Source organism: Rhineura floridana, chromosome 3, assembly GCF_030035675.1.
Source record: "Rhineura floridana isolate rRhiFlo1 chromosome 3, rRhiFlo1.hap2, whole genome shotgun sequence".
Classification (NCBI taxonomy): domain Eukaryota; kingdom Metazoa; phylum Chordata; class Lepidosauria; order Squamata; family Rhineuridae; genus Rhineura; species Rhineura floridana.
The window spans coordinates 25,516,270-25,544,244 of NC_084482.1; the positions used below are offsets into that span (position 1 = coordinate 25,516,270).

General features: G+C 42.7%; 2 protein-coding genes across 4 annotated transcripts; both read left to right on the forward strand.

Annotated features, from left to right (window-relative positions):
* Nucleotides 1-2,795: 2,795 nt before the first annotated feature.
* Nucleotides 2,796-7,694, forward strand: HOXC13 (homeobox C13). Its single transcript, XM_061621724.1, has 2 exons — nt 2,796-3,590; nt 6,293-7,694. The coding sequence occupies exons 1-2, from the start codon at nt 2,927-2,929 to the stop codon at nt 6,547-6,549; spliced, it is 921 nt and encodes a 306-aa protein (XP_061477708.1). The 5' UTR covers nt 2,796-2,926; the 3' UTR covers nt 6,550-7,694.
* Nucleotides 7,695-16,907: 9,213 nt separating this feature from the next.
* On the forward strand, nt 16,908-24,483 carry HOXC12 (homeobox C12). Of its 3 annotated transcripts, none has more exons than XR_009761203.1 (4): nt 16,908-16,967; nt 18,042-18,740; nt 20,227-20,890; nt 23,481-24,483. XR_009761203.1 is itself a non-coding variant. In XM_061615084.1 (3 exons), exons 2-3 carry the CDS (start codon nt 18,176-18,178, stop codon nt 20,463-20,465), a joined length of 804 nt encoding a protein of 267 aa, XP_061471068.1. In that variant the 5' UTR covers nt 16,908-16,967; nt 18,042-18,175; the 3' UTR covers nt 20,466-24,483. The 3 variants fall into 3 exon arrangements, 1 of the variants encoding a protein (XP_061471068.1); XR_009761204.1 differs by having other exon boundaries at nt 23,486-24,483; XM_061615084.1 differs by having other exon boundaries at nt 20,227-24,483.
* The last annotated feature ends 3,492 nt before the right edge of the window (nt 24,484-27,975 follow it).

Sequence of the window (27,975 nt, forward strand, 5' to 3'; positions counted from 1 at the left end):
CTCAAATTATTTTTAAAAGGAAGACCATTTCCTTCCCCCACCCAATTCCTAATAATGGCCATTCCTTTGGACTCAAGGGCTTCCAGCCACTTAGACGCTATATGTGTTCATTCTTTTTTGTCTAGACACAAATTGCAAGTCGGTTTGTCTCTTTTGCCTTGACCTTGGACTTCGGCTGATTTGGTTGCTGTGGCTCAAGAACTATAAGCAAAGATTGCTCGAAAAGCCTGGAATCCCTTTGGGGAAGTAAAACGTGTCCAGGAGAAAATCAAGCCTTGGCGAAATTCAGTTCGGGAAAGCCGTTTTCTAGATTGCATTCTTTGTGGGGGGCTTTGGCTGAATTGCCTAGTTTCCGCTCAGACGGTGGCATTTTTATGACAGAAAGAGCTGATGAGCCTCGAGGTAGCAAATGCTACGAAAAAGAGGTGTGTTGCCACTGGGGAATCTTCTTTCCTTCTTTTTTTCTTTTATTTTGGGGTAATTCTTACTGAAGATTCCAAATGTGGTAGGCAAATCCCAAAATAATGGCAGATATATTATTATTATCATCATCATCACTCTACTTGGTGAATTCATTTTTGTTTAACACATATATATGTGCACTGAATTAGTTGGGTTAGTCTCTTGCACCCTTTCAACAAAATTTAGGAGGACTTTTGCTTGTCTTCATGGCTGCATGTATGGTTGTCTACCGGTGCTCAGTGGATCAAAATAACTTGGGGATTGGTAGGGGTGGGAGAGAGATCCATAAAATTTGGGGGCTTATCTTGACCATTAGGGAGGCTCCTGGCTGCAGTGGAATTTCACTGATTTCAGTAAAACTGAAGCAGCGATCCTACCGAATCTGGCTTGAAGTAAAACCCTACTAGGATTCGTCTGTCAGGTGTGTGTAAGACTCAAGTCTGGACTACTAATTGTTCCCTCTGGATTCACCAGCACACTGTCATCCTCATGTTTGACTGCATTCATTTCCCAAACTTGTCTTTTGTAATGTGGAGTGAGGAGGTAAGTGAGAGATCCTAGCCTCTGCCCTTGATGTTCTCCAGTTAAATTTCACATGCTTTCAAACGCATCCATCAGAATCAAATGGGGAACAACCAGTGAAATAATTTTGAAGGTTGGGAACATATGTCTCTGAGAAAGTGTGTGTGTGTGTGTGTGTGTGTGTGTGTGTGTGTGTGTGTGTGTGTGTGTGTGTGTGTGTCGCAGCCATCAATCTCTGGCAGAGTAGTCTGCTATTCTTCTTTTTCATCTCTTTAATTATAACCCATCCATCTCAGATCCTGTTTATGTTGCACAAAGTGCATTGCATTTATTGTCTTTTACACACACACAAATCAACATTGAGAGCATTATATTTAGCACACACATGCACGCTTCAATAGCAGAGATTGTTGCTGCAATATTTACTACTCAAGTATTAAACATTAATAACATAATATCATAATCACAACCAATCCCTTTAAAACATGCCCAGTTTGTTGAGCACGAAAGATTAAGCATTATTGGGTTGGATTCATACAAAGAACAAGCCCCATAAATTGCTGAAACGCGTTGGAGGCATCTGTTATATTCTTGGGCAGTAGTGGCAACTCTCTTCCATCCTTTTCTTGCTCTTTCATTCCTTTATGCCCAAAAGCAGTAGACAACTGATAATCAACAACAACAACAAAAGAACTAAGGAAATGCCTCTAGAAAAAAGAAGTTAAAAATTTCAAATACGTCCTTCTGTGGAAAATTTATTATTATTATTATTATTATTATTATTAAGCTTAGGAATTATATTGAACAAGTATCTGTTTATTTTTTGAAGCAAACAAAGGATTAAAATGCACATACCTTCATCTGCAGGGGAAAAATCAGCAGACACATTTACTCAATAGAATTGCATCTGTGCCTGTTTTCAAAGTACCTTCTCTGAAAACAATCACACATGCAATTATATTGAACAAATTAATCCGCTGATTATTTTTTTAAGCAAACAGATATTAATCTCCCCATTCACTCTTGAGGCTGAAAGAAACTGAGAGAAAATCAATTTACTGGGAGATACATGTTCAGATTCCTTACTTCCCGTAAGATCCAATACTTGATTCCCAGAAAGAGAAGATGGGGTGGGGGTGGACGGGAAAGAAAACAGCCAGACAGGCAACAAGCGGCTCTTAAGAATTAAAACAAGAAGCCACCCACCTAGCCAAGCCCAGCCCCAGCTCAGCTGCCCTGGTCCATTATTTGGTTCCTAATACTCTTCTAAAATCGGAGGGTCTAACATTTTCGGTTCCCCTCATCAGATTGCCAATATTTTTTCTTTATCAGATAAACTGGCTCCTACCTACCACCTTCCTGTACATCATTCCCCTTGGTATTACAATTTCTAGGTTTTTTTCTCGTTTCAGCGCCCAGCCATCTCTGTCCTTCAGCCGTTCATGAGTATATAAAGAACCAAACTCCTGATCAATACTATTTAGCGAGAGGGCTTGCTTAAAGACATTATTCCAATCATTAGCTTTATATTTAGCGCTGAGGATTTTTCACGGCTTCCAGTATGGCAAATCCCAATCTCTTTGTATCGGCCAAATATTAAGCCCCCACAGTCCCCTTATTTATTTCCTTACTCTCTTTACAATCAATGGACGTCTCGTTGCCTTTAAGGATTTTTGTTTCCGTTATGGGTAAGTATCCAACGGGAGCTCACAGTTCTCTGCTCAAAGCCAAGAGGGATAAAGTGATAGGGCCGCCGGAGGATCACGTGGCCTGGCTAACTGCAGCGAGAACTATTTACAGGTCACGTGGTCCGGCTGATTTCTTAATGGACCGGACCCATCCCGTCGCCTCTGCGCATGCTCCTGCGTAAACACTATGTTGGGGGAAATTAGGTGTCTCTCTTTGGGAAGTCGAGTTTTAAAAAGCTCGGGCAGACCATGATATGACGACTTCACTGATCTTGCATCCACGCTGGGCGGATACCTTCATGTACGTGTATGAGGAGAACCCGAATGAAAATAATCAGAATAAAATCCCAGCAATGGAAGGGCTAAGTGGGAACTGCCCAGCGAGCCACTGCAGGGATTTAATCACTCACCCGGTATTGGGTCGTCATTCCAGCACCATTGGGACTCACCAGGGTTCTGTCTACACGGATATACCTGCTCCAGATGCCACCCGGCAGTGCCCCGCGCCACCAGCTTCCTCCAACGCCACCTTGGGCTATGGCTATCCTTTTGGAGGCAGCTACTACGGATGCCGATTATCCCATTCCCACAACATGAACTTACAACAGAAACCTTGTTCTTACCACCCAGCCGAAAAATATCCCGAGCCTACCGGCTCCCTCCCCAGCGAAGAACTATCCTCAAGGGCCAAAGAATTTGCTTTTTACCCGAGCTTTGCCAGCTCCTACCAGGCGGTTCCTGGTTATTTGGACGTATCGGTAGTTCCAGGTATCAGTGGCCACCCAGAGCCAAGACACGACGCACTGCTTCCCATGGAAGGGTACCAACACTGGGCTCTTTCCAATGGCTGGGACGGGCAGGTCTATTGCTCGAAAGAGCAGTCACAGTCTACCCATCTCTGGAAATCACCTTTCCCAGGTAGGGTACTCTGAGATCGACTTCTGCTCTTTGTGCTCCTGCATGATCGCGTGCATATGCTCTAACCTTAACCGCCCAAGCAGAATTGGCTTTGGAACGCTTGCATGGGCACCTGCAGGGAAGAAGGGAAGTCAAAGCGACCGGGTTTCAAATCCAGTTACATACCTTGGAGCTCCAGGCTGCTTGCACAGCCAGTTTGGCAATTTGCACTCGTAGGTGTGTGCCCCTCCTTCCCTCCCTCTGTTGGCTCATTTACTTGGATTTCCATCTTTTTCTCTGATCCTTTTTTAAAATTTTGAATATTTTAAATTAGATTTCTGAACACAGTAAGAGTTAGCATCTCCCTCCCTCCTTCCCACCTTCCTTCTTGCCTTACTAGAAAGGCCGGGCTCTTCGGAAAGGTACAGTAAATCATATTGCAATCGCAGAAGTAGCTGTCAAGTGACATGAATCTTACAAATGGGTCTTGTAAGAGGAGCGGGGAGAGAAAGAGAAATAGGACGATGCTTTCGCCTCTGGTTAGAAATCTGGAATGAGTGACAGCCTGCGACTAACCCTGATAGCTGGAGTGCTTCGGGCTTATTTTATTGCCTTGCCACTGAGGGGAGGGAGGCAGGGAGGGAGAGACGGAAGACCAACGAATGTCTCCTTTGCTCTCGGTGTCCCCACCGTGCAATCAATATACAGGCCCCTCTTGGTGATCCGAATGGATGGATTGGAGCGAAGAGATTAAGATAACGTAGCAGGGGAAATAAATACGGAGGTGGACACATACACACATTGATCTTAGTAATACTGGAGAGTGGGGAATGACCCATCAGATAAGACAGGGCTTGCCAACAATGCCTGCACAATGCGTTGCATGATGGGCTTTCCTTTCCTATAGGAAGAGGCATTGGAGTTTAGGGAGTGTGGGAGAGGAGGCCTGTCTAGATCTTAACTGTGTAGCGGTCACATATTGGTGTCTGAGCTTGGAAAGGTCGATGGTAGCGAAAAAGCCCCCCAACCCCTTTTTTTAAATGCCACAGTAAGAAGACATTGAAGATTCCTTAGGGGAGGGTGGTGGTGGGGAGGGTCAGGTCCTTGGGATTTCCTAGCATGAGATCCAGTGATGTGAGAGAGGAGGTTTCCCCTTCTCGGATTGTTTTCTCCCGCCTGGATGAAATATAACTGAGGTTGGAATGACCTGCTCCACAAGCTGCTGCTGTTTGGAAGGAAGGTGGAAGACGTTGTGAATGGAGGCCTCTCCTCTTCTCCCTTCCCAACACGTCTTCCTTTATTCTTATCCGATTTTTGTATAGGCCTGATAACATGATGAAGTCCCACACATTCAAAGACACGAAGGGGTGTCTGTCTGACTCTGTGTGCGCTCGCATAGTGCGAACCACGATTTTGTCTTGCTGCTCTATCCCTGGGCCTGAATAGAATTCCCAGAAAAGGTTACCTAGATAGGAGGAGAGATCGTCCAGTCCCAAATGTTAGAGAAGCAGGCTTTCAAAAACGATTCAGGGTGTTTCTTCTCTGTTGTGGAACACAGCGGCTGGGATAACCGGAGAGATTCTCGCTTTGCTTGGAGAGAGACCCTCCCACCTCTTTAGTGTTTATATTATTAGTGGTAGCAATATTATTACGACAATCACTCTTATTTCACATCCAGTCTTAAGTCTTCATCTTTAGTTCAAGGATCCTTGAGGAGGTAGACTGGGGGGGTGAGAGGATGTGCAAGTGATCACAGTTAATCATGAAGACTAGCAATGGACAGCCTTAGCATAAGGGGCTATTAAGACGAAGACTGAATGCATTAAGGGCGATGAGAATTCATTGATTCTCGAATCTATTCTGGACTAGGGTAGCTGGGTAACGTTTCGGATACCGTCAAGAAAGCCGTTGGGGCTTTTTACTTCCTTTAATGTATCTACCATAAGCGACGAAGGAAGTAGAAAGCCTAATCCAAGGTCCCTCAAGCTTGCCGATGGTCCTTACATGGCATAGATCAATCACTCTGGAGCGTCTAGAATGACACACACACGGTTGTTGTTTTTCCCAATGCTGTGGTCCTGTACGCTGATTCCACAAGCCAGCACAATTAATGAGGTCGCCCAGGCTCTCAACGGATCTGTCTCTAAAGCGAGAGAGGAAAACTCACTGGATGCTTTGAAGGGGAGTGGGGCGCTGAAGGTTGGATTCTGTCTCCAGTTTTACTAATTTTGACGTTAACATGAGGGTGCTGTGCTTGCGAGATGCCTTATCTGTGACTTGGTGCTCCTTCTTTATATCTGACAAATATCGCCTGGAAGTGTGGCCCTTAGCCCCATGCTAATATATTAATACCTTGCTCAGCCAGCCAGCCAGACCCACCCCGGTCCCTGCCTCGCCTCCCCCTCTTCCCGCCCCTCGTTCTTTCCCCTTCCCCCTCTTCACATTTTCCCCTCTCCCTCTGAAATATTTCCTTTTCCCACACACATACACACTCCTCTTTATTTTTCTTTCCGCCTTCTCTATAATGCCTGGTAGAGGCCCTCTTCAGTTAGTTTACAAGATGCTGTTTGATGTAACATACACCCTCTCTCCCCCTTCTCCTTCTCTCTCTCTCTCTCTCTCTCTCTCTCTCTCCTTCTTCCACGTTCTCTCTCTCTCTCTCTCCCTCCCTCCCTCCCTCCCTCCCTCTCGCTTTTTCTTTCCTGTTCTCCTCATCTTTACAGATGTGGTCCCTCTTCAGCCAGAAGTGAGCAGCTACCGTAGGGGGCGAAAGAAAAGAGTCCCCTACACGAAAATCCAGCTGAAGGAGTTAGAAAAGGAGTACGGCGCCAGCAAGTTCATTACCAAAGAGAAGCGAAGACGGATTTCAGCGACCACTAATCTTTCCGAGCGCCAGGTCACTATCTGGTTTCAGAACCGCAGGGTGAAGGAGAAAAAAGTCGTTAGTAAATCTAAGACACCTCACCTTCACGCTACCTGACAAAGAAATCTCTCCGAATTGGGGAGGGAGGGAGATAATTAAAAATATAAAGAAAAAATCAAAAGGAGGAGAGAAGCAAACAAAGATACAAATATTTATCTGGTAAATTTGTATAAATAAGAACCCGCATTCCAACTCTTTCAATAGTTTGATTATTTAAACCCCCGGGGGGGGGTTTAAACCTCCATCTTTGGTTTATTCTGTCCATGCATTGCCGTCTTGAACTGTGAATCCCGTCTCCCTTCTTAAATATTCATTTTGATATGGTTTTAAATGTGCACATTTAACAAGAGGAGGGGGAGGAGGAGGAGAGAAAAGGGGAGGGGGAAAACGCATACACAATATGTAGATTTGCCACGCAGGGATTCTGAATATTATTTTGTAGCTCCAGCCCTCTCCCCTTGCAGCTTATCAAAGATTTTCCATTTCTTTGGCAGTTTCTGTCTCTGATGTAAATAATAATAATTAAAATTAAATAAATATATAGATATATGTATATATACAGAACCTATTGACAGTGATTCCAGTAAAGAAATCCTAAATTTCTTTTGGGGTTTTTTAACGTGGACCTAAAAATATGAATGGAAAAAAAATAAGGCTGCTACCCTGAATGTTTTGTTGTTGCTGTTTTCCTGATTTTGGTCTGTTACATGCCAATAATTTTAAGTCGCTCCTGCATTTAAAGTGAGACCGGCTATGTAATTCCTAGGGCACGATCCAGCCGACGATAGTAACTTCCAGATCCGCTTGATTTTGATAGGGGGAAATAAGACATGGACATAAATGGGATTTCAAAGTGCTTAACTTTGGTAGGATCATGCCCTTAATTATTATTGTTATTATTTTGATTTTCTGTAATATCTTCTCACTGGGTTGAGTTGTTGTTGTATGTTTCCTCCAAAAAAACTGGAGTGTTTATTCTCCATCGACAGTATGGAAAGTGCACAATGTGGCTCTGATGTGTTTTTCACTCTACCCCCCCTATTATCAGTCGCTAAGAGGAGTCAGTGTTCTTTCGCCATGTTAAAGCAATCCATTTTTTTAAAAAAATGTCTTGTATATGTATATAATGTGGTGTCCTAATGATATGTACTGAATGCTGAATACATTTCTTAAAAATAAATCTCTCTCTTTCTTCCCCCCTCCTCTTCTCTGCCTTGGAAAACTGGTATGGCTGATTCACCTTATGTCTGGAAACGAGGGTGGTGCAGGGAGTTGATGATATAGTCCCCTTTTAAGGAAGGTTCAGATATATGCAGACTGATCTGCAATTCCATCCCACTTATCAAAGAGGGGCACTGAAAGCTCAGATTGCTCCCTTTCCATTGGAGTTAATAGGACTACTCAAGGAGGAAATCATGGAGAAGGACTGCAGCCCATACCGGGTCGGTTCTTCAACCCAGGTTGCTTATTTATTTATTCAAGTATGAATGAATTCCATAAGGATCCTAGCTAGCTTACTCCCATGTACAGCCAACAGAAGCCTACTGAGATCAAGCTGAGGTGATGAGAACATTTGTCACCGAATGGCGTGAAAAAGAGAGAAAACTAATGTAGATGTCTGAGCAATGCTCATAAGAGGCATTGACTGCAATGTGGGCTGTGTGGAAACTTGCGAGGTCTGCTCCAAACAGAGAACCGGGGAGAAGGGAAATAGGAAAGAAAAAGAAGCCACGTGCAGATGGAACAGCAGCACACCTCATCAAGAGGTGCTACAGCAGGCGAATCTGGCATTTAACTCCCTCTCCTCATGGGAAATTACTTTGCTGAAGGACCTGTAACCCACCCGACCTTGCCCTGCCTCAAAAATCTATATTTTAAAAGTTCTCCTTTGCTTCAGCAAATTCAACTGGTGTCGCTTTAGGCCTGTTGTAGGCCTGGGCATCCTTAGTCCAAAGTAAGCCCAGTTTAAGATGCTGAGTCGGACTTCCAAATAAACAAGAGGCATGCAGCCTACTCAGAAGTAAGTGCCACTGAGCTCAATGAGACTTGCTCCCAGGGTAGTGTATATAGGATCGCAACCAGTAGCTCTCAGCAGGAAGGCTACGGTTTTCTCCCTTTTTGCTTGGGAATAAGCCCCATTGAATTCAGTGGGAATTACGCCCGAGAACGCACAAGGTCGAACTGTAAAGGTCCCGATTCCTAAGTGTGCCTTGACTCTCGAGTACCCAACCCCTCAACTCTGTCGCGGTAATTTTGTTTCCTTAGGCAAAACCTATCTTCCTTAATATTTGTTCCAGCTAATTACATCATAAAATTGTCAGCAACAGACTCTTTGAAAGTGATGTAGGCTAAACCAATCTGATTTTACGTATGTCAAGTGCCTATAGAATAATCCATGTCCTCCCTGTCCAAGCGCTCCTAAGAGTATTCAGTCGCTGATAAGCAAGTCTGGGCGGATAGGTAGATTCGAGTGCCTTTTAAATATATTCTAGGATGCTTTTGAAAGGTTTCCCCTCCTGGCCACAGTTCAGTCAATTGCTATGCGTGCTTTTCGATCTCCTTAAAAATCTCTGGGGATCAAGCTCCTCTAATTCTGCCGGATTCTTAAGGGACTTGTTGCGCTCCAGTTCTAAATCTATCTACTTCCAAGAAAGCTGGACGAATATCAGTGAAGTGTATTCCCAAGGAAATGTCCAAGGGATGGAGGCATGAGGCGCTTAACTTTCTGTAGATTAGGGCCAACCTAAGAACCCTTCCACCAGCACACAGCAGGGGCACCGATGCCCACCAATGATCAGAACCTTATCGCATATACTCAATAGTAGATTATTGTCTACTATTTTATGGAGTCCCCCCCCCAATTAAAGACGGCCAATAGAAAACGGCTGAATTCTCAGTTCCTCTCCACTAAAATCAGATGTCTTCAGATAGGTCCTAAATTAAGAATAATTCGATCCGCTGTGAAGTTCTAAATGTCTGAGATCGACCCTCAGTTTAGTGTTCTTGGTATACCGTGTTGAAGTACTCTTAAGACAGCCCCTCCTCTTTCTGGCTTCCAAAAGACATGCAGTGGACAAACCCTTCTCCTCTTAAACATAGACGCTATTCATCCGAGTTGCTTTTGGGGCTGCTGTTTTTTAACCCCAGGTAGAAAATGAAAAATAGATCGGTTCAAGTTTCCTAAACTCAGTTGGGATGTGGGGTTTGATAATGATAATAAAAAACTTGGAAATATGTGGGCAGGCATGAATTTGGGAGATCTGAAGATATTCAAGTCAAGTCCGATTAAGATAGAAAACCATGACTCTCCTCAGATGGAATTTAGTCCCGTCTGGCCCAGATTAGTCAATTATGGCCCTTGGACATGGACAAAAAGCTCTTATTGTAGGGTCTTTCTATGGGGTAGGTAACAGGGAGAATATTTTAATTGCAGCTTTCACTTTCTGAAGTTCCATTATTTCTCACTCTTCCCCCAAACCCATGCCTCTAATTAAATATATTGATCGAAAAGTTCTCTTTTATTCCAATGGAATGCCCTTAAAACTCCTGTTTCATGAGAACTTTGCTGTGCTTAGCTAAAGTGGGTCCTGCCCATTATTTACAAGCAAGACCCATTGATTTTGAAATAATGTGGATTTGGGACCCCTTAGCCTAAGCAGTCGGATCTACTCATCGTGCATGCAGACACATTCTAAACGTGGTGACTTAAGAGCAAGCCAGTTGTTTTTAGTGGAGTGAACATTTACCTAATGCCTTTCGGGTTAGGCTTAAATGCACTTCCATGGGATGAAGATGTGCTCTAAAATCATTAATGCTTTCAGGCAGAATAGCAGTTAAATTCTCAACCCCTTTAAGGCAAGATATTGAGAGACTAGGGATTCCATTTTCTCTTCAGTCCCACAAATATCGACTCAGATCCAATTTTTTTTGCTTTAGCTATTCTGTGAATTGGACTGTATATCCATGGATTCCAATTTAATAAGGTTATGTGTATAAGAATTGCTCGTTACTCCCAAGTTATAGGTTTGATTGTTTACTATTGGGGTTTTTGTTTTGTTTTGTTGGCTCGTTCTTCTTTCTAAAAGAAATTGCTGTCTGACTGAATGACAATATCAATCACCAAATAAAGAGTGTAAACTGGGAAAGGGTGTAGAAAGTGTAAGATTTTTTTAAAATACACAAAATGCAAAACTTCCGTGAGACTGATGTTGAACATGACTCTTAGTTTCTCTGAGCTTCTAAAAAAGGGGAACCTGGGTGAAATATTTAATAGCTCTACTATCCTCGCCCACCAATCTCCAAAAATAAAGGCCTTCTGAAGTTAATAGGAGGAAGAGGAGAAATGAGGTGACAATACAAAGTTCTGCCCACAGAGAAGCAAAGCAGAGCTGTTTGAGTGAAGCTGATTTGCAGCGATATCCTAGCCATGTTTGCTCAGAAGTAAGAGCCACTGAGTCCCAGGTGAGTGTATGGGATTGCAGCCTTGGTTTTTCTAATAGAAGAATCAGTTTCCACCTCATTTTTCAAACTCTGAGTGCAATCCAAAGGAAATATGGAGCCTAAATCCCTTCAAAGTAAATGAGATTTGCATGTTCAACTGGGAGTTTAGCCCCATTGATTGAATTAATAAGCAACCCAATTCTCTGCATGTTTACTTGGAAATAAATCTCCAGTGATTTCAGTGAGGCTTACTACCAGCTAAGTATGCATAGGCTTGTAACTTTAGGCTCTGCATGGTGCCCTTTAACATTGGTTTCAATTCATGTGGTGTGCTTTAACATTGATTTCGTCCATATATTTCAAGGCACCTTACTTTCACATAAGTATGTTGAAGATCAGGTTCCAAACCTACAAACTTCACTGACTAGCATGGTGGCAAGTCCACTTGCTTAGCTTGGGATCTTGTTGTGGAGGTTGCTTTGGGTTGAGTAGTAAAGGCCACAGAGAAACATCACCGGGCTGGGATCTATGCAACTAGGCATGATGGCAACTCTTTCCATCCTACCTCACTCAAACCTGGGCCACCATCAGTTCGACCCAGGCTGGTTGTGAAGAAGTTTCATTGATCTACCAGAGTTCATAATAATTCCAGATGTTACAGCCAGAAGAGGACTATTGGCATCTTCCAGACCATTCAATAGCATCTCCTATATGGGAATCAGATCCTCCATGTACTCGTCCATGTCACTCTCATCCCATATTAGCTGAACTTTATTTATTTATTTTTTATTAAATTTATATCCCACCCTTTCTCCCAAATGATACTATCCCTCTCTCTAAGTCACTCACTCACTCTCACTCACACATACACAATTGTTTTACTTTAAGTAAATCTGTGCTCTGCACTGAAAGGTGTTGTGCCTTGTACAATGCTCAAGTTTTGTTGGCTTTTCAGGGTCCACTTTGGAAAACTCGCTTCCCCATCCCTGTAAAACCATCTTTAGTATATATAGCAACTTAGGTGACCCTTGCTAAACATCTCCTGAAGTGGGGTCTACAGAGGGCTTGAGCAACAAGGTCTTTTAAGGTGCTGTGGTTGTTTTGAATTACACCAGAACAAACTTCACTTCCTAGGCATCCTAAGGGTCACAATCCAAAGGACAGTTGTGGATAAGTGAGCAATGGCTAGCTGAGGCCAGAAACAACTCCTTTTGACAGTGGTGGAGTGCCTTCAAGAATAATTAAGACTAGTGGCACCTTAGCTGTTGACTTCAATGGAATGTGGACATCTAATGAGAATTCACACAAATGAAGAAACTTCATAATAATCTTAAATGTGCTTTTAAGAAAGCTTCTGCACACACATACACCTCTATGTGTATATATGTCTGTGCTTCTGCTTGTTTGTCTCTATCTATCTATCCATCCAACCTTCCCCCTAATAAAGGAGATACCGTAAAGACAGTGGTTGGAGGGAATCAAAAGATTTCTGGTATCTTCCTATGATACCTTCTTAGGTCCATTATTTCCACCATTACATTTCTCAGGGCTATATAAAGCTCACTTCCTCTAGTCCTCCTTCCTTCTTTAAACCTTAACAAGCTTCTGCGATCATAAAGAAGCTTTTGTGTCTTTCCCATCTTCAAGATCTTTGGGAAGACAGAATCGGGGAGGAGAAGGAAGATGTAAATACATTGTAAAATGTAAAGCCTCGTTTTGGACAAACCTGCCAGTAAATTGGCCAGTACTGTGGGCCCGGCACCTGTTTGTAATCTAATTAGCATACTTGCACCCAGAATTCTCAACCTTTGAAGAAGGGACGGTTTGGCAGTGAATTTTGGACATAGAAGGCAGCCTTGTTTTTCCTCTTGTTTCCACTTGGCCCCCAAATACACAGGGAACTTCCAACTTGTGCTAAGCAAGTTAGTTGATGTTGGGTGAGAACGCCATGACATCACTGGCCTTGACCGTGACTATGCGGCCTATTTGACCTTGACATCACGAGCTTTGTGCATAATGCTCAACAACTTAGAAGTCTAGGAACAACTTAGAAGTCGATCTTTTCCTAGAGTCCCTTGTTTCTGTTTACAGATAAACAAGGTGTCATTTCCCGTCTAGACAGACAGCCTAATGACCAACAGTAAAGGCATGAAAAGGAAGCCTCCCAGGTTTAGCCTTTTCTTTCCTTTGTATCAAGTGCTTTGAGGAGCATCTCAACTACGGCCCTTTATAGTAAAAGGCTCCCTCTCTTTCTTCCATTTCCTACTTATGTATCACTTGCACTTGAAGATTTTTTGTTTGTTTGTTTTAAAAAGTTTTTAATGTCGCTGCTTATATGGAGGGAGGGAAAACTTGATCTCACACCACTGAGTTATATGTTGAGGTACGTTGCTAAACTGTTGTACTTTTCACCATATTCCTTCCTTGCTACCTTCAGTCAGGGAAATTACCTTTAGAATAGTTATATTAACTACACCAAAAAAGTGTGTGTGTGTGTGGGGGGGGGAATGCACACCCTACCGGTAAAGTGAGGTGATTTGTTTCATATAGAAAACACATACACACTGGACATTATGGTGTTTATAGATGTTTACAGTCACACAGAGTTTGATGCAAGTATGTTATCCTGGGAGGCAGGGAGCTGAGAGCAGTTCCGAAGTACAGTTTGTATACAGGGGTTTCCAGTGTAAATATCTCATACCAACTTGAGAAGTTGTTGTTATGGGTTTGACTATGACAGACCTATCATAGATCTATGACAGAGAAAGAAACAGAAAGAGCTTCCTTGTTGATTGTTTTATTTGTAGCCATCTAGCATAGGTTTGAGAGAACTTTCGGATAGTGAGATCCAAAGCTTTTGGCTTGGGAGCAAGCCCCATTGAAAGCAATGAGATTTATTTCCATATGTTTATAATTAAATGGATACATTTAATTTATCAGTTTAACGGGCTGCTCCATAAAAGCTCATGCCACAATAAGCCAGGAGGATATAGAGATATAGTTATGTATCCCTCCAGACAAAGAAAACTCATAGCATTATTCTGTCTTCTCCTTCTTAGCAGTATACTTTGGCTGTACTGAAGATACAGGCAGTGGGTTACATAAATCCAACAGGAGAATGATAGCCTCTGCTGGCAGTGTTGGGGAAAATGTAGCTGCATCATAAGCATTTAACTCTTGAGTGCACATAGAGAGACTCTAATTCGACGGAATTTCTAAATTTCTAATCTGATTTCTTAATCAAAGCCCATGCAAAACCCATGTGTGTGTGTGTGTAAACTAAACAACAGCACAGATGACCCCTGTTTTCAAAAGGGTTCACACTTTCTGCATTTTTTGCTTTATATATTCCATTCTGTTAATCCCCTTTCATCTTTTCCCACTCTTCTGCATTTCATAAGAAATGTCCAATTTGAATTATTGAGCTTTCACATTCAGGTAGGATAATTTCTGGAACCATTAGTGGTCATATCCAATCTTTGGAGACCACTTTTAATAAATATATTCTGTTAGCCCCCAAAACGAAAAATTCCAAGGATAGAACAAATGACATGCAATGTCATTCAGTTAAATTAGGAATGCAGTTGGGTTCTGTTTTTGTTTTCTGCCTGGAAACATACTCCTAAAAGAGAATTTGCGACTATGTCAATTGGGTGTTAAAAGGGAGGGACGGAGGGAGGGAATAGAATGCAGCATGCTTTTAATTTCGAGGAAAGGAATTTTCCACTAGAAGGTTTTCAGATTATTTTCTTGCAGCAAACTAACAGGTTTTCCAAAGTCCCTTTTTTAAAAAAGTGATTTTAAATAACTTGATGTGGAATCGTCTACTGGATGGCACTATGTGAAGTTATTGTGTGTGTTTTTAATAGGGAAAAGTTTATGCGATGGTAAAGAGCTGTTGGAAGCAGAGACCTACAAGTAAGGAAAGTGAAAAGTTGAGAGAGAGGGCGGGGGGTGGGAAGTTAATATGCTTTATTGCACATCTTAGAGATGCTGAAGATAGCATAAAACAAAGCTTTGGAAAAAGTCGACGGTGAAGAGCTAGCTGCCCCCCCCCCCCCAGTGAGGGGCTTTTCTCTTTCTTGCAATAGCTGGTGTTCTTTCAAGACAGCTATTTGCATAAGATGTAGAGCCCATTTAATACACTAGACAGTGACCTTGAACTGGCTCAAACACCATCTCGGCTCGGATTTGACTTGCTCTGGACGCCCCATTTTCAAAGAAGCATTAAGGGAGCGCTCCACTAGTTCTGTAGCAATATCCAAATGTCTTTAGATCAAAGGCAGGCACCTCCAAAGACCATGCATGTGTGGAAGGTGGGGATTTTGAAGATTTTCTCCAACGCCCATCATACCTTCATGGTACATTTCAGGCCTTGTTGTTGTTGTTATTTCCCAATATCTGCTACTGCTGTTGTCTGTGTTTTTTTTTTTTTTTTTTCTGGAGAGGGCGAGTAGGGATCTTTGTTGGGTTTAAAAAAATCAGATGTATACAGAAAAAACGTGTGGGGCTGGGTCCCCTTACAAAACATCATCTCTGAATCCCTCATGAAAAGGAGTATTTCTCTCCAAAATCATGAATTCCCCCCATCTTAAGTTTGTAATATAAATTATTCATGGGGAAACCTTAGCCGAGTCTTTAGAATGTTTTATTTTAAGGACGGCAGTAAAGTAATTACATTCTCTTGCTGTAAATTAAGCTGGATTTTCAACAGACAATGATCATATTAATATTACCGAAATGGTCGTCCTTATTGGTAATAGATAATTACAGAAAGCGGGGGTCTTTTAGCACGATCACTGAGTTTTCTCTCCCCCTCTGCATCTTGTCTCTTTTTGGACCTGCGACATCATTTATTCCAGCGTGAGCCACAGCAAAATGTGCAATGAGGCGGGGGGGGGGGATAAAATAAAAATAATAAAGGTTTATCATTGTCCAATTGACCAGAAATACATTAATGTTTCACGCTATGTACCTGTGAACCTGTTTTCTTGATGATATGGGCTGCAACGCTGACACAGTTAAGCGGTTTCAGTCTCATGGAATTCAGTGAAAATTAAAACGGTGGCTAGGGTTGGAAACCCACGGACAGCTTAGACCAATAGATAGTACCGATTTTATTGTCGATCTTCAAATGTTTCTAGAGTTTCTGCCAACAAGAGCAATTTAATGTTGCTCTTTGTATTGTATTACCCCTCTGACTTTCCTGGATGGAAAATTCCTGTACGTCTGCAAAGGTTGTCTACCTCTCGCTGTTACTGCAGAGCGCATGAAAGGAGGATTAAAACGTCTCCGAGAGACGTTGTACAGTTACTGTGCCGGTATCGGTAAGAGAACAAAGCCACAAAGTCTTCTAGACTATGTAAACTAGAAAGGTTAAAACCAAGAACTATTTTAAAATATATATATATCCAAATTTATAGCTGTCTACAGCGATCATATATTGTTTTCTCCATATATTGTGGATAACCGTTAAGAGATGCAAATGATCTCCATTTATCTCCGTTTAAACCACGAAGTACAAGAAACTGTTCTGTTGTACCTGGAAAATATTTTTTTTGAAAGTACTAACCTTAAGTAATGACGGATTAACAGAGCTCAACTGGACATACAGCTTTTACATTAAGGGGTGTATCTGCCGGAGACGATGCCTATAGTTATAGAAGGAGCACATTGCAAGGGAAATTTGGAATATTAGGGAGCTGCCCCTTTAACAGAACTAGGAAATAAAAGTGTTTATTTGATTAACACGTGATTTCCCTCCTTCCTACATAGCTGGGAGAGCTAAAGTATCGAGCGTGTCGGGCGGAGGGGGAGTAGCCAATAATGTAAAGGAAGTCCAGGGTAATGTATTCTGAGGGATTTCAGTAATTCTGGATTTGTGTACATCAAAATAGCAGGGTGGCGGGTTTTTGTTGTTGTTGTTAAGGTGTATAGCTTTTCATTTCTCATTTTGGCTTGCTTATTTGGGGCGCTGTGCAGGGGGGCTTGATGTCATTGGCTAATCGGTTTTTACTTATATATGAGTATTTACGGTAAGTTGCCGTCGAATCCAGTCGTCTTGGAAGTTAGCATAGTAGAAAATTCCTCAGATCTTCTTCGGGGGGGGGGGGTGTTGATAAATATTTTCACCTTTCCTATGAGATAATCTCCCTCCTCTTTGTTCTCTATAGCGCTGAGGGTTGATTCTTTCACAGTCCGGGTTGCCTTTTAAGGTTCCTTTCTCAAAGCTGGGTCTCTCTGAGACAGGATCGGCTTTCTGTGGAGAACGCCCCCAGCCGTCGTCTTTCCGACAGAATCAACTCTTTCGGGTCCCCTCCCTCCCTCCCCCCTCCCTCCCTTCTGTAGCTCAGAGCGCAGTTCCTTTAAAGTTGAACTGGTGTTATTTGAAGGGCCGGCGATGTGTCGTGTTCCTCCCCCCCCTCCTTTTTTTTTTTTGTTAAGGTGAGCGGAGGGGAGAAAACGAAGCCCACATTTCCTTTGTTTAATAAATCCCATTTTCAGGAGGAGATTCATCCATTTTAAAGCCAGGGGAAATGGGCAATGGTTATATTTGCATTTTTCCCTAGAGAACAAACGCAAATACGCTTTAATTTCAAGACTCTTTGCTTGCTTGCTTGCTTGCTTTTTAATAAATAAATAAATAAACAGGATTGGGGGAAGGAGAGACAGAAGCAACCCCTGCTCCCTGTTAAAGGTGGAAGGGTTGGAGAGATTTAAAAACTCTTTCACCCTATCATCTGTAAATATGAGCCTGTTGCGGTTGGACTCATTCGTCTCCTTAAAGAGCCTGTAAACTTTATATGACACAATATCTAATAGCAATTTATTGGGAGATATTGTAAATTCAACTGTTTTAGTTAATAAAGAAGCTAATTAATGAGAATTGCTTAATTTTGCCAGCTGTTGAAGGGACCCTGAACGCAGCTGGGGAAGAAAGGTGTCATTTCTTGAAGGGGGGTGTCTCTCTTTTGAACAGTACTTTGGATTTCTCAAGCTTAAAGCCCTTTGTTATATTTTATAAAATGTTTTATGATTTTTCTTTTTAAAAGCATATAAAAAACCGAAAGGCAGAACTTAATGTTTTGTTTTGTGTCAAATTGCTAAAGGTGGGTGGTACCCTTTCTCCAACGCGAGTTGGCTCCCACGTGACCCCTGCGGACCAATAGGGTGGACCTTTAGGTTTAACTATGTTTAATGTCAGATAGCAATAAACTAGAAGCTCTTGGTCAGGCCCGCGGAAATGGGCGAACATAATCTCCTTAATCCTGGGTTTGTGGGACCGTTGGTGAACATCCATACGGGAGACACCTTCTATTTCCCCAATTTCCGAGCCTCCGGAGGACAGCTGCCCGGCTTACCGTCTCTCTCCTACCCAAGAAGGGACAATGTCTGTTCTTTGCCCTGGGCGTCCTCAGAACCCTGCAACGGATACCCCCAGCCCTATCTCAGCAGCCCCGTGTCTATTAACCCTTCCTTCAGCAGAGCCTGCGACCTAGCTAGAGTGGAAGAGAGCAAGTGCTACTATAGGGAGGCGTGCTCCGAGAACGCGCCGCTCAAAAGGGAAGAGAGGGTTAGGGACAATGCCTTGATGCCCCTCGAATCGGGGATCCCCAATGGAATGAGCGGCAATTTCGGCAAATTTGACTATCCGGCTACTGAGGCGGTGTCCCACGATCCCCCCTCTTGTCAGTCTTTGGAGTCAGACTCCAGCTCCTCCTTACTCAATGAAGGCAATAAGGGCGCCACCAGCGAGCCGTCCACAATGGTTTCCACTATCAACCAAGGAAGCAATCTTTCCGCTGGGGGTAAGAACGTGCGGCCAGGGAAAAAAAAAGAATAAGAAAATCGAATTTATGCAATGCCTCTCCTTTATTTTAATTTTTCATTTTATTTCTCTCTGTCTCTTTTACGCGCGCGCGCTCGCTTGAGAAAGTCTGCTCGCGACTCTTGCTGTTATAAATTCCATGAAATTAGCAGCCGGCACTGAAGCATGTCTATTTGTGCCGAGGCCACTAGGGGTAGCACTCAAATGCCTCGCGCTTTATTACGTGGTGCTTCTTTTAAAAGAAAAGCCTATAAACATGTAAATATCCCATAAAAGAGGTCGCGATGGCCCAGATAGACAGACAGGTTTCCATGCCTCTCTCTCTTTCTCTCTCCACCACCCCCCCCATTCGAACAAGCACGCTACCTCCAGGACCATTTGCCACTGGGTGCGTGAAGACTTTGCAACAGAAATGAAATGTAAGGAGGTGTGTGTGTGTGTGCTTTTGAAGATTTCACAGAAGTCTGACTGGAGGACTGGCAGGAGGGAGGACTAAACTTCAAAAGTGACTCTGCAAAAGGATTATCTGCACCCCTTAGAATAGCCACTTTAAGTGAAAAAACCTTTTCTGAGACGGATGCCAAGCCCAGCATTTTTTAAAAAACTGGTTTTCAAAACCCCATTCTCGTCTTCCCACCATCCCAGCCTTTTCCCATAGAAAGCCGGGGAGGCGTTTTAAAAGAATATCCCCACCCAATGCTGACTGAGGCACCATTAAAAAAAAACTCTCATACGTTATGTGCCTGATCCTCTTGTGAACAACACTTCCACGAACAAGAACCAGTTGGTTATTGTCTCCTGTGAAGTGTCTCTGGATAGCTGTGGTTCTTCCTTCTGCAGAATCTGCCATTGGGACTCTTGAGGCTTGTCCTCAAACTTCAGATCTCCATCTCCCAAACCGGATTTCTAAGCCATGCCAGGTCATTTGGTGCCTTGAGGTCTTCCTAGAGAACTACTGTGAAATGCTAGCCTTCATTCTTGCTGATGTTCCTGTGACTTTTTAGATGTTGGGGTTTGAATAGCCAGCTTAGATTATTTATTTTTCAGAAGAAGAAGTTTCCGTCTTTTTCAAAAGTCCAACAGAAGAGGGTATGGTGTGTGCAAGAGAAAATCCTAGATAGCTTTTATCTCCGATGTCTCTTTAAATCGGAGCAGTTGGGAGAACCTACAATGTAAGATTTATGTGATACTCATGATACAGAAGTCCTAACATGCAGATGTAAGAGTCTTCTTCCCATACACCCTCCACCTTTCCTTCCAAACTAAAGCATCTTAATGCATTGTGTATAGAAACATCTGTCTCACGTTATTATTGAACTGGCAATGGAAAGGTGGGTAAAAGAAAAGAGTGGGAAGCATTCCCCAGTTTTGAAGCTTTCCCCCCTCCCTCTTTATTTCTCTCCTCTCTGTCTCTCCCTCTCTGTTCCTCTGTGTGTTAAATCTCCTTTCAATCACGCTGTTCTTAGGTGCTCCCTGGTACCCGATGCACACAAGATCCCGGAAAAAGCGAAAACCCTATTCCAAACTACAGCTAGCGGAGCTGGAAGGGGAGTTTATGGTCAATGAATTCATTACTCGCCAAAGAAGAAGGGAGCTTTCAGATCGGTTAAACCTGAGTGACCAGCAGGTGAAGATCTGGTTCCAGAACCGGCGCATGAAAAAGAAAAGACTCCTCCTGAGAGAGCAAGCCCTTTCATTCTTTTAAAGTTCAGACAAGTAAAGTCCATATTCGGTAAAAACACAGAGACTCTCCAGCTTTCATCACAACTATGGTCCCGGGACTCTTACCTGATCTGGTTTGAATAGCCAGTTTAGATTATTTTTATTTTTATTCTTATTCTAAATCAAAACAAACCGACAAAAGTCAGTATTCTTTTCAAAAAGCCCAACAGCAGGCATGTATACGTCATAAGTGTGTGATTGAGAGAGTATGAGAAAATGCTTCTCTTCCGCTCCTGGACCTGTTGGGGAAGACCCAAATGTGAATACCCAGAAAGGAACCCCTTCCATCCATCAGCGTGGCTTTTCTAAAATGGTTAACAAATATTTGTCAGTGTTGTCGAATATGTTCTGAATGTGAATTTCAGTCCGACACTATCGTCCTTATTATGCGTGCGCAAGCATTCACAGGTACGGTTTCCACTCTAAGCAACAGGGCTCCCTGTTTTGTTGAAAGGGGCGGGGGGGGGAGAGGGTTTGATTTCCTCGCCCTTGGCTTTGTTTGGTAGGTAACCCGGTCCTCAGCTAGACAGTATTCTTGGAAGCAAAGTCACTATCCTGTAGCATATACATGATCGGCTTAGTGTATTGGAATTTTTCATTCTCTGGAGTAAAAGCTTAAGTGGATGTGGCATTCATCTTAAATCAACTGCAACCATTCTTATGGCGAACGGCGAGCCAGTGTTTTATGTTTGCCAGGTTTTATTTTCAAGGCAAGTTGGGAGGAGAACGGAGTTCAACACCTATAGGTTAGCAGGATAGGGTGTCCAATGTTTGGCACATCGATGTGCAGCTGGCGTCCCCTGTGCTTAGGAAATAATGGATCTCGGTGCTAATTCGGAGGCTGTTCTGGGGAAAAACCGACCTGAAGATGGGATTTTGTCGAATTCACTCCCAGGTTTTCTCATTGGCAGGCCAGCACCTGCCTTTCTGAGGATGCCATTTTGGCAGTCTTCCTTGGGAGTAAAGCCCCACTGCACCAAGTGGGATGACTTTCAAGTAAACAACACATAGGAGTGGGCTGCAAAACGCCCATACAGTCATACAAACACACGTTTAGGTGAGGAATGATTTGTCATGTTACCATATTATAAAACCCAGCCTTTTTCAGAGGCTGCGGCTGCAGTGCTATGCCGACTGACCTGGGGGTTAGTCCCATTGAACGCAGTGGTGCTTACTTCTGAGTAGACCTGTATAGGATTGTGTTGTGCGTCCCTTGCCCTAGTTCAGCCGGCTGCCTACATTACTCTCCTGTGTGTCTCCTGGGCACCCTCCCCCCTCCCCACCATGAGCGCCATAGAATGCTTAACAATATTTTCAATTTGTGTTTTGATAATAGCTTCGCTAAAGGGGTCTTTGTCCCGCTTATTATACTATTGTGTTTATTGATGATCAAGATGGTGGTGAGGGGCGGTGGGAGGGGGATGCCCCCTTTTATACATCAACTATAGTGGCGGCCCCTTGGAGCTAATTAAGCTATTAATAGCTTCCCTCCTTCTGAGGGAATGAGAGAGAGATTTGGCATTAAAACTGATTTCTTTCATGGTTGCTGTTTTCGAAATGATGGTGATGTGCCTTCATCATCACCACCACTACCATCTTCCCCTCTTTTAATCTTTCTCATATTTGCTTACACATTGAATTAAAGAGGTATTTATCTTTTAAAAATCACGGCTGTTCTACCTTAAAAATCAAGAATTATCCGTATGTGTGTACGCGCTGTCTCGCTCTTTCTCACACACGGAGGCACACTCTCATTTTCATTCCTGATTTTTCATAGGCAGCAGCTGACGACTCTGAGCATTTACGAGGTGTTCCTCATCCCTCACCCCCACACTTATACACACACAAGCATTCTACTTTGGGGGATATACGGTAATTTCTGCCTAACACTTCTATTCATCTATCGAACCCCCGCCGCTTCTCCTTTGTATTTTAGAGCAGCCCAGAGCAGGAAGGGAATGCACAGAGCGGGTTGCCTTGTCGATCATCTCCTATCGCAAACAGATTTCCTAATAGCCCTACCAGGCTTGGGCATTCTTTAAACCCTTCAGTGATCCCACTCACTGCATGGACGGGAGAAGGTTGGCGGCAATGGTGAAAGTAATCTAACAGGAATTTCTTTTCTGCCTCCCAACCACCTAAATGCTCGATTTGGGAATAAATTCCATTGATATTTCTGGGACTTTTCCCACTGAGGTTCTCGTTCTGCTCTGCTGGTTTCCTAATTGTATTTTTATTTTTATTTTTATTTTTTTTAAAAAAGTCGGGGGCGGGGTGGGGGGACGGAAGGAGAGAGAAATGAGCCACAACAGCAAAGTAGGATGAGCGGGTCAAGACGGTCTAAACCCGAGTTTTGCTATGACAAGCTTTGCTTCATTCGTTTTATATCAGAGGGGGATTAATTTTATGACAAAGGGACCGTTTTCCTGGGCCAGACTCAGTTGTCACCACGTGCTCTCTGTCCCGGCGTTCATGGTCATGACCGGTGGCAGGAATGCTTTGACTTTACCAGCTGAGCTGCAAAGTATGCAGTCTAGTCCTTAAAATACCTCTCTCTCTCCCCCCTTCCTCTGGCAGCCTTTTCTCTAAGTCTGTTTCCAATGCCGATGTCAACATTCCTTCTCCTTATCCAATTCCCCCTCAAAAATACAGATCCATAGGTTTGAGTGCCCCCCTCCAGTAGCATCTTTCTGAAAGACCACCATGCTTTACAAATTCTAGACCCCTGTAAAAGAAGTCAGCCTCCTCCCATAAGTGGCTTTGAAAGTAATATGTGTCCACTCAAAGTGGTGTGCAATGGATTCGCGCGGGTGTGTGAGTTTCTGTCTGTCTATCCATCCAATTATGTGGAAGGAGCAGGGTGCGTGTGGTGTCTGTGGTGTTAGTAGGAGGCTAAATGTGGAGGAAGCCTACCTATTTCTCCAAAATGGTACCTTGGAGAACCTTCTACCACCACCACTCCATCTTTTTCAGCCAGTGTCTTGTTTCCTTTGGACAGAGCAGCCGGTTGAAATCACGGAAGCCAACAGCGCAGTCATCATCCATTGTGCCCCAGCTTTCTTGTTAATAAGATTGTTTTAAGAAAGAAAGAAAAGCATTTTCGGTCAAAATTAGGACCTTCATCCAGGCGAAGTGTAACATGATATATTGTATAAATATCTAAAGAAGCTTTGGTTTGTGGGAAGTGCTGGGTAATGTTCGAGGCACCAGACTTATCAAAATTGTACTTGATTTACTAACTTTAAAAAAGGAAGAGCAAAAGGTTCACAGTCCTTTGTTCCTCGCTACCGTCGCCTCCTCTTGCAAAGCTGTGATATGTTACTCACTGACTGGCCTAGTAAAAGGTTGCATTTTGAAGAATGTTGGTGGTTGCCATACCAGGCGTTTAGCGTTTAAAGAGCGATGTCATAACGCAGGGTTGGATTTAAAACCCGTCAGCTGGGAGGGGGAGAGAGAGAGAGAGAGACTGTCTTGTTAATATTTCACATGCCGAGAGCGATTTCTATCTGCAGTGAAGGAGGGAGTTCTACGCTTTGAAATACAATACACAACCCACCAGCAAGAATCTTAAACCTTGAGAATATTTGGAGTGCAACTACATACACTAGACAATTCTCAATTGCCGCTCCAATTATTATTTTTAAAGGGGGGAGTGATAATTTAAAAAATGAAGTTGAAATATATGCAATATTATCTTTAATGCAGTCTGAAAGTATTATTCTGTGTGAATTCTGTTGGTCTTGTGTCAGTTCCCGGTGTCTGTGGCTCGGTTCTTCGCTTGTTATTCTCTAGTATAGTTTTCTGCTGTTGTTAAATATGCATCGCCGGCAATATAGTCCATATGTAATGTTTCTTACCTCATGCTATTATATGTAGGGCCTATGCAAATGTCTGTCATAGCACGTTTCCCTGGCTTTATATAGTCATGTAAAAAGTTGTTCCACAATGATGACGATGATGATGATGATGATGATAAATTGAATGTATTATGTGATTTCTGATAATAAATAAAATTGTTCAAACCTCTAGTTGGTGATTTACTATCGAATGTAGAGGAACCAGCAAGCGTAGAGTAAGGTGTGCGCACAATAAGCCAATGAAACATTTAGAGATATAGAGATATTCACCGTTTCCCTTTTTAAAAAAGTGGATGTATAAAATATGTTATAAAGTGTGGGATTCCTCGGAGCACAGTGATACCTATAATTAAAAAAACCTCCAAGAAGATAAGAGAGTAAATTAGTCTAGGATGTTAGGGTTTTAATGCAACTATAGTTTGGGGATGGGGAGGAGGAATCCCTATATGGCGTTGCCGGTAAACTGAATAATTACTGATGTTCTACAACCCTTGAAATACAAACACACACACACACACACACACACACACACACACAAAAGAACCCTCCCCCCAAAAAACAGAATCCTTGGATTCGATCTTGTTCAATGATCCCCTATTTAATTCTTTCCATTGGTCTGCTGTTGTATTCTCTCTCTGGAATCTTCCTCTGGAAAAGAAGATTTACATGTAATGGCTTTGTCCACCTTTCAGGTCTTGGGATCAATCTTAAAGTTTAGTGGTGGCTGGAGCAATGCATTAATACACACAGAGAGAGAGGCACGGACTAGGGACGCACACCCAATAACCTTTTAAAAGCTCAGTAATGGAATTTTGCAGGGGATGGGGAAAGCAAAGCAGATCAAGAACAGCCCTTCCCCTTGTAGAACCCTTCCTGGCTTCGATTCTTAGTGCTGTGGCTATGGGTGGGGGTGTGACAGGCTTTTCTCACAGCTTTCTTTTGTCCTGTTCTTAGCAAAGGTGCTTCATTGAATAGAAGGCCCTGTGTTCCTACAGTGTAGGTGCATTAAGGAAAGAAAGACAGTGCGCGAAGCCAGTCCTTGGGGATTGGTAATATGGTTTACTCAAATCCTCCCTCCCTCACCACCACGCGACGCCCCCTTCTGAACATATACAGAGTTGACGCGTGGAAAAACACAGCTTGTGCTGTGTAGGAACTTCAAATGTGACCAAACTCACAGAGAGTATCTGAACTTGAAAGGCAAATATATATCTCACTCACTCACACGCCTTACCTTATAGTAGAAGAGAGGGATCATGAGGCTGTATTTATTTGTAAAATGTGTGTGCATAATATTGTTAAAAAGGTGTGCATACCCAGTTTGGGCAGCCTCCTCTTATTTATTTGTCCATAAAACAATCCTATTGAATTCAGCACTGACCCCATAGTTAGCGTTTAAAACACAGGGCCGGACAGCATTCCTGTGTGTATATGAAATTAACTGGAAATCCTTTCTGAATTGGAGGAAGAAATTATAGGACTGGGCCATAAATTAAACATGATGCCACAAATGAGACAAAAGGCTGCTTCTTCGCTTGTAGGTCTTTAGTGCCTTCGTGGGTGAACAAACACCTACTTCTGTACATTTGGAGCTTGATACAGTTCAGTACAGGTACTGCGTTTAAGACTCAGTATCTTTTAGGAAGTAATATCCATTGATTTCAAGGGAAACTATTTCTATAGCTCAGCCCTAAACCCATCAGCTGGGGGCAAGAAATCTATGGGAACTTTCAAGCCAATGGGGCCCTGATCCTACAAACGTTCAAGGGAAGCATAAATCCATTTACATTCACACTATTCAGCTGAGGAGGCTGGCATAAACACATTGAAACGCTAATCATGCTGGTTATGGAAGTTGCGAGGTATGAACTGGTGACGTTTGATTGCCCTAACATAGGAAACTTTGTGTTAATCTTTTTCCTTGCAGTGCTTCAATCCTAAGGGGCTCATTTGGGAGCAAGTTTGGTTGAGAGCTAGCCTCTGGTACAAATCTCACTGCAGCCACTTCTATACATGTTTGCTCAGAAGTCCACTTGAGTTCACTTGAATTTACTCCCAAGTAAATATATGCAGAACTACAGCCTAGGATGCATTGGACAAGCTATGACCTCTCAGCCTCACCCAGCCCACCTTAATATTATCTCTATATTAAAGGTGGGTGGTGAGATTGAGAAGACACTGTCCTACTGTACAAGGCTGTTGTAAGAACTACTGCGGTAATGTTTGTGTGAAGTGCTTTGAACACTCCAAAGAGCAGCAGCAGCTGCTGCTGCTGCTACTGCTATTGCTACTACTACTAATTTTAAAAATGCAGTTTTGTGTACACAAACTTGGGATTAGACTGCATTCAACTCATTGTGACTTACTCCCGAGGAGGGATGCGGGGGACCTTACTGTACCTCAACAGGACTTTCTTTCAAGTGCATCTGTTTGGGGGTGCCCATCTGACTGAATTACTCCCCACCGTGCCCTCAAGAGCTGTCATTTGCAGTCATTAAAATCAATTGGAGACTTTCCCTTGGCTTCAAAAGGCTGTGGATTTCACTCACAGGTTGTTGTTTTTTCCACTCTTATTTATTTGGAAGTAGTACCCGCACAGATATCATTTCCTCCTGTTTTACTGGAGGTGTGCATGGGGCATTGGTTGTCATAAGATGATTGTTAAGGGCTCCATAGAAATGAGTAGGATTCTGGATCATTGCCAGCAAGTCTGAATTGTATATAGTGGCATAAATTGTGTAGAAAATTGTGGATCAGTTCACCTTGAAGGGGGAATGCTTGGTTCCAATGATGCTTAAACACTCACCCAAATAGATAAAACTTATTTACTACCAGTGAGTAGCTAGGACAAATTGTTGCTTGCAGTAAAAGTGCATATTGTTCCTGAGCTTGCTTGCCACTGCTTCTTTTTATATGGGGGTATATTTCATTGCTATGGCTTTAAAATGAATTCATTAAGAAGCAGAAAGTATACCCCTATCTCCTGAATTGCAAGGAATAATTCTGCCTTCAAGGGAAGGGGGGGGTTCAAGCAACATGCACACACCCTGCTAAGTTGTATTTCTGCGATGCAAATTATACCAAAATTACGGGAAATATGCAAAAGCACACTGCCTTGATCCAAAAATAATTCATATTTAAGCTTTTTTTTTTTTTTACTATAGCTGTTTTCTGTATTGGTATGGTTGTGAGAAAATATTTTATGTGTTATCGGGGAAAATATAGAATTTACCCATTGGGGTTGAACAAATGCACATAATGGCCACTGTTCAGTGCAGAAAGATGATGCAAAGGCCAATTATATATTATAGAATCTGATGTGATCCACACCAGGCCCAAGCAAATCCCAGGGATGGGATTTGTGCAGGTAAGGTACCCACACATTCTCATCCTCATAACACTGGACAAATAATATTCATGATTGACAACATGATTTCCCTTTCTTGCATATTACACGCTGCCACCACCATCATATCCCATTATTTATAGTGGCTCCACTAGAACTTATTCCCAAGTAGGAACTCAGTTTTTATGATATGAAGAAGAATGCTAGTAAGCATTTTGATACATTTTGCTCAAGGAACATACTAACGTAGTTTTTTTATAAAAAAGTATGCAAGCTAATGAATATATATA

What these genes read in the sequence shown, in the direction of transcription:
- HOXC13 (XM_061621724.1), top strand. Translation starts at nt 2,927, where the DNA reads ATGACGACTTCACTGATCTTGCATCCACGCTGGGCGGATACCTTCATG. An exon ending in CTGGAAATCACCTTTCCCAG is followed by an intron (nt 3,591 to 6,292) that starts GTAGGGTACTCT and finishes TCATCTTTACAG; the next exon opens with ATGTGGTCCCTCTTCAGCCA.
- HOXC12 (XM_061615084.1), top strand. Translation starts at nt 18,176, where the DNA reads ATGGGCGAACATAATCTCCTTAATCCTGGGTTTGTGGGACCGTTGGTG. An exon ending in AAGCAATCTTTCCGCTGGGG is followed by an intron (nt 18,741 to 20,226) that starts GTAAGAACGTGC and finishes CGCTGTTCTTAG; the next exon opens with GTGCTCCCTGGTACCCGATG.